Genomic DNA, 6,520 nt, shown 5'->3' with positions numbered 1-6,520 from the left:
GATTAATGAGGGGAGGAATCCTATACCCACCATGTTAGCAGAGACCTTCTTGGGATTAGACCTTATTGCTTCCCAAGAAGTCAAAGATAATTTCTATGGATGTGTTAAATTGCTATATGTCTGGCTTGGTGAGAAACTCCAAATTCTTCAGCGACAAAACCAAAATCCGTATACCCTGAAGAATTTCCATACATGGAAACCAATAGCCAATCAACCTCAGTCCATTGATGAATGGCGCAGTTGGTTGCAGCATGTAGAGTGGAGCCAGTTTCGTTGGGTGAGTCATTCATGCTTCCAAGTTTTCACCAGCACCTACCCACATTCGTTTGTTTACCTCATGAGTCTTGAGAAATCATCTTTTTATGCACCCATGCGATTTCTCCATCAGGTTACGGGAATTTCATGTCCTCCCGGAGCCGTAGTCCCTCCTCTTTGTGAAGATCTCACTCCTGATCTTATCAGATCCATTGTGGCTGCTTGGGGAAACAAAAATAGGGAAAGGAGGTTCAGTTTATCATCCCAAGCCCGACGTGGAGAAATATCGGAAGAGCCTGCAAGCAGGAGGGCTCGGATCGAAGAGCCTTGAGATTCCATATCTGTTTTGTTATCTTGATTTCTGTATTTCCTTTTTAATTGTCAATCTGCTTATCCAAATTGTGATCAGAGATTAGTATTATCATCTGTTGTAATCACAGTTTCAAAGTTTTATCAATGAAAGTGTGTTTGTTTTCTCTTATCTTTATTTGCTCAGAATGTCTTATTTCACTCATCATTCATTTAATCTAATATGGTAATTTCCATTCAGAATTCTGAAAGAGAGCAACCATCGCTCCATCAAAAGATAACCAGTCCAAACCTGGTCTAGACCTTCCTCTGTTTCTAGACTTGTCCGTCATTTTGACTCACCTATATCATCCAGAGAATCTTTATCCCCTACACTTGAGTTACCTAACTCATCTGAGTCTGACCTAATGGCTGATTTAACTGATCCCATGATGGTTATTCAGGAAATGTTGAGAAACATGTCTCGAGATATCTCGGGGTTAAAAGAGGAAATGGCCGTGCTAAAATCCCTGAATACTGACAAGACCTCTACTTCTAGAGCGCCTGTCATCCAGCCTACTCCAGCTGCATTTCCTAACCCCAATAGACCTCATATTCCTGCTATGGAGATTGACTTCGACGAGGACCAATATGCCGAAGAATATTGCGCTCCGCAGACAAATAGGGAGAAGGAATTATTCGGTATGTGTCAGAAGATGGCCAAGGACATTGAAAGCATGAAATTCCAAGGGCCGAAGAGGTTCGATATTTCTGAGTACTTTGAGACTCCTATTATTACTTTATCGCCGAAGTTCAAGGCACCAGATTATGACAGGTATGATGGCACTGGGTGCCCGAGGAACCATGTCAGATGGTTCATTACCCTTTCTCAGCAGCACGGGTTGAGTCGTGAACAAATGGCTCAGCTATTTCCCATGTCTCTCATTGGGATAGCTAAAAAGTGGTTTCTGAGGTTGAAGCCCGAAGAAACCAGGACTTTGGATGATATATCGAATATGTTTGTAGAACAGTTTTCGATGGAGGAGGGGATAGAGATAACAAAGAGAGACCTGAAGCAGCTAAAGCAAGGTCCTCAAGAAACTTTCACATTATTTATCAGGCGCTGGAGGCGCAAATCTGCACAGTTGAGTCAGAGGATGCCAGAAGAAGATCAGATCAAGTTAGTGATCAAAAGTCTGTCTCCGCAATACTTCCATTTCATCGCACCCCAGCATTATCCCAGTTTTGATCATTTGATAAAAACTAGCACCCAGACAGAGGACGCTATAGCCAAGGGGCTTAGAGCAAAGGCACTGTCCGATGTGCGGGAAGGCAAGAGGCCTGTGGCCCCACCTAAAGAGGTTCATGCAGTGAACTATTTCAAGCCAGCTTTCAGACCAGAGGTCAAAGCTGTTGCTGAGGTGGCTAGACCAGTAAGGAAAAATGTTTTCAGGCAATTCGATCCCCTCCCTTACCCTTTACCAATGATATTGAAAAAGCTGGTAAGGGACAAAAAGATAAAACTTCCGGATCTGAAACCTGTGCCAAATCCATTACCACCATACTGGAGGCTAGATCAGCATTGTGAGTATCACAGGAATTCAGGTCATTTGACTGAAAACTGTCTCGTCCTGAAGCATGCAATCCAAAACTTGATTGATAAGGATGAGCTCTCAATTAAAGGGCCGAATATTACTCAAAATCCTCTCCCGAATCATCGTGCTGCTCCTCCTCCTGCAGCCAATGCATTCTTTTTGGATGAGCCCGTCCTTGATCCTTCTACTCTTATATGTGCTATCATGTCAGATAACACATATTTTTTGGAGTTTGACGAGAAAGAACTTAAGGATGTGAAAGGGAAACAGCCCTATGTATTGTCATTCAGTGACATCGAGATTGCGGAGTCCTCTTCATCTCGATCGTATCTTCCTCATTATGATGACATGGGGAAAGGAAGGAAGGCCGCATACGTTTTAGAGATGGATGACTTTGAGCAAGAAGATGTCAGAATTCCTTATGTTTTGAGTATGGATGACGATGAGTTATTGCTGCTAGATGATCAATGTGACGAGATGCGTCACATGACCAGAGAAGTGCCAGTCTTTAAGCCTCCTGAGTTGAGCGCTGACAATCCGGCTGAGATTGCAAGGGCTGCTGATGGCCAGAGACAGAATCGGTTTGTGGTGAATGAAGAAGATGATAATCTTTTGAAGCAATTAAAGAAAACCCAAGCAAACATCTCTGTTTGGGGTCTTTTGATGTCATCTTCGAAGCACCGGAAAGTAGTGCTGAAAGAGTTAAACTCTGCCCAGGTGTCTGTTGAGATAACTCCTGACGAGCTTGTCAGCGTAGTTTTCGTGGCTAGAACAGCGAAAACTCTTTCATTCACAGACAGTGATTTGCCCCCAGAGAGGAAGGACCATACGAAGCCACTCCGAATTACTGTCGTTTGTAATAAGAAGAAGGTGCCTGAGGTCCTTATTGATAATGGGTCTGCACTGAATGTATGCCCTCTTAGTACAGTGACTACCCTTGGTTTCGGACCTGAGAGCTTTGTCCCTTCTGACCAAGGTATTCTGGCTTATGATGGGACCAGAAGAGATGTGATCGGAACTCTAGTCACAGAGGTACTGATAGGAGGAGAAGAATTTGATATCGAATTCCAAGTGTTAGATATTAAAGCCTCCTTTTTGTTGCTTTTGGGGCGTCCTTGGTTACATAAAGTCGGAGCTGTCCCGTCCACCTTACATCAGAAATTGAAATTCATTCTGAATCATAAGGCGATCACTGTTAAGGGAGACCCAGATTTTGAAGTGGGTCAGATTACGCAGGAATTAACCCTGGGAAAGGAAGGAGATATTAGTTTGACTGGTTTCTTTTTAGAAGTGGCGACTATAACTATGAAAGAAGCGATGAATGAAGAGATCTTCTTTTTGAGCAGTACAAATTCCAAAGTCGTCAGAATGATCCGTCTGCAAGGTTATATCCCGGGTGCAGAACTGGGCAGATACCATCAGGGTATGACTGAGTGGCCAGTCTTCAAGACCTTTAATGGTTTGTTTGGACTTGGTTATGAACCGACCAAGGTAGAGGTCAAAGAGATGAAACGGTATGATGAAATGGGCAGAGTGTCGCCGCAGAGGTATGGACTTACCGATGGGACCATTTGATCTAAGAATGAATGGGCGTTTCCGTAAGGAAGGAGCAAATTTTCCTTTCTGTGGCTTTACTAAAACCTGGATAGACGAGTCTACTGGGCAGAGACTTCATGGGTTGGAAATTTTCTTTGATTGTGATTTAGATGATGAGCCGATAAGTTTGCAGACTGCTGAGATAGACTGGGCAGATTCAATGGGGCCGGATGCACTGAGCTCCCTTTTCCATGAGAGGTCACAGACTGTGGCCGTAATCAGCAGGAGCCCGCTTGTACTGAATCCCACTCATCTTATCACCCCGGCTGAGGGACCTTTGACTAACTGGACCTCCAGGTCCTACCTCAGGTACTGTAGAGGTCAAGTCTATTTCTGAGGTCGGTGATGAGTCCTTTTCTCCTAGTGAAGTCAAGTTGGAGGCTGTTTCTGCTGATGGGCCTGCGTTTCTTCTTTGCATTTGTTTGAATCGGTTGATACTGATGTCGACCTATCATTTGAGTCTGTAAATACATTTCATGAGTCCATTGTAAAGCCTGATGTGGGCCATTCACCATTGGATGTATTCAATTCTACTTTCAATGAAATAAAGGAGTTTTCTTCTGTGTATATTCCTGTTTCTGTTTCATCTACTGAATCTACTTTGAAATCTGATAATAATAATGATAATCAAGACTCCCCCTCTGATGAGGATGCCGATGAAACTTCCCCTGAAATCAAACATCTGATTCAACAGGAGGAGAGTCGCCGAGCAAAACCACTCGAAGAGGAAATTAAAATCGTGAATATTGGTGATGAAACCTTAATTCAGGAAATAAGGATTGACAAAACTTTATCTCCTGAGGAGCGCAAAGAATTAATCTCTTTACTTAAAGAGTTCAAGGAGGTTTTTGCTTGGTCTTATGATGACATGCCGAGATTGAGTGAGAAGATTGTTCAGCACAAATTACCCTTAATCCCTGGCATTAATCCAAAGAAGCAAAAACTCTGAAAACTCAAAACTGAATGGGAGTTGAAAGTTTATGAAGAAGTCAAGAAGCTTCTAGAGGTGAAATTCATCCAAGTGGTTGAATACCCTGAATGGCTCGCTAATGTAGTACCGGTGCCTAAGAAGGATGGGAAGGTTCGAATGTGTGTTGATTTTCGGGACTTGAACAAGGCAAGTCCAAAAGACGATTTTCCATTACCGAACATTGATCTTCTGGTGGATAATACTGCTGGACATGCACTCTTATCCTTTATGGACGGATTCTCAGGGTATAATCAGATTAAGATGGCGCCTGAGGACATGATGAAAACAGTGTTCATTACTCAGTGGGGTACTTACTGCTACAGAGTGATGCCGTTTGGTTTAAAGAATGCTGGTGCTACTTATCAGAGGGCTGCAACTACTCTTCTTCATGATATGATTCACAAAGAAGTCGAAGTCTATGTAGATGACATGATCGTTAAAGCAAAGACTAGACCGGAGCATACAGTTGCCTTGAGAAAATTCTTTGAGAGAATCAGGAAATATCAGCTTCGCCTGAATCCAAACAAGTGTGTATTCGGAGTTACATCAGGGAAACTCCTTAGATTTATGGTCAGTGAAAGAGGAATTGAGGTAGATCCTCAAAAGATCAAGGCAATCCAGGAAATGGAACCGCCAAAAATAGAAAGGCAGATCAGAGGTTTCCTTGGAAAAGTTCAATACTTGAGAAGGTTCATATCTCGTTTAACTATGACTTGTGAACCAATATTCAAGCTTCTAAAGAAGAATTCCTCGAAGAAATGGAATGAGGAGTGTCAGGAAGCTTTTGAAAAAGTTAAACAATGTTTATCTTTGCCTCCTGTTTTATCTCCCGTTATTCCGGGCGAACCATTGTTGTTATACTTGTCCGTCACAGACACAGCAATGGGTTGTATGCTTGCTCAGAAAGATGCAGGGTCTAAAAGGGAGAAGCCAATCTATTATATCAGTAAGAAGATGCTAGAATATGAGTTAAAGTACGCTGTTTTGGAAAAGACTTGTCTAGCATTAGTTTGGGCTACCCAAAGGCTTAGACATTATCTGTTATCGAAGAAGATATTTTTACTTTCACTTTCACGGATGGATCCGTTAAAGTACTTGTTTGAAAAACCCGCCCTTACTGGAAGAACCGCACGATGGTTGTTATTGTTATCTGAGTTTGACATCACTTATGTCACTCAGAAGTCCATCAAAGGATGGGTTATAGCAGAGCAGTTGGCTGATGCTCCTGTTGAGGAGAATGCTTTTCTGAAAACCGAATTTCCTGATGAAGAGATCATGGATATTGAAGAAGAAACTCCGAGTACCAAGTGGTCAATGTATTTTGACGGAGCAGTCAATAACCGGGGTCAAGGGGTAGGTGCAGTTTTGATATCTCCAAAGAAAGAGTATATTCTTATATCCATCAAGCTGCAGTTTGAATGTACGAATAACATGGCAGAATATGAAGCCTGTATTGCAGGACTTGAGGCAGCTTTGGCTCTTCAAATTCAAGACATAGATGTGTTTGGGGACTCAATGCTCATTATTTGTCAGATCAATGGGAAATGGAAAACTCGAGAGGATAAATTGATCCCTTATAATACATATTTGGAATATTTGGTTAAAAAATTTAAGAATATCATTTTTACTCACTTGTCAAGAACCATGAACCATTTTGCTGATGCTTTGGCTACTTTGGCTTCGATGCTTGACATCTCTGCAACTATGGAAGTCCAACCCTTAGCTGTGAGATTACAGTGGGCTCCGACGCATGTGAATGCAATTGAGATATCAGCCAGGTGTCCAAATGGGAAGTCGTGGTTTACAGATATAAAGA

The 6,520-nt window shown here is 42.3% G+C and overlaps 1 protein-coding gene across 1 annotated transcript; it reads left to right on the top strand.

Annotated features, from left to right (window-relative positions):
- Positions 1-971: 971 nt before the first annotated feature.
- LOC143856050 (uncharacterized) lies at positions 972-3,713 on the top strand. The gene is made up of 2 exons (XM_077366090.1): positions 972-1,632; positions 1,822-3,713. Exons 1-2 carry the CDS (start codon positions 972-974, stop codon positions 3,711-3,713), a joined length of 2,553 nt encoding a protein of 850 aa, XP_077222205.1.
- The last annotated feature ends 2,807 nt before the right edge of the window (positions 3,714-6,520 follow it).

Source organism: Tasmannia lanceolata, unplaced genomic scaffold, assembly GCF_043159265.1.
Source record: "Tasmannia lanceolata isolate RefF3 unplaced genomic scaffold, GAP_Taslan_0.1 ptg000023l, whole genome shotgun sequence".
In the NCBI taxonomy this organism is placed as follows: Eukaryota; Viridiplantae; Streptophyta; class Magnoliopsida; order Canellales; family Winteraceae; genus Tasmannia; species Tasmannia lanceolata.
The sequence above is the reverse complement of the archived record's forward strand: the minus strand, read 5'-3'. Positions and strand labels throughout refer to the sequence as shown.

Bases quoted from the DNA above. Each gene is read 5' to 3' on its own strand.
- LOC143856050 (XM_077366090.1), top strand. From the start codon at position 972: ATGGCTGATTTAACTGATCCCATGATGGTTATTCAGGAAATGTTGAGA. The intron at 1,633-1,821 runs GTCCTCAAGAAA...GCACCCAGACAG, and splicing joins CCTGAAGCAGCTAAAGCAAG to AGGACGCTATAGCCAAGGGG.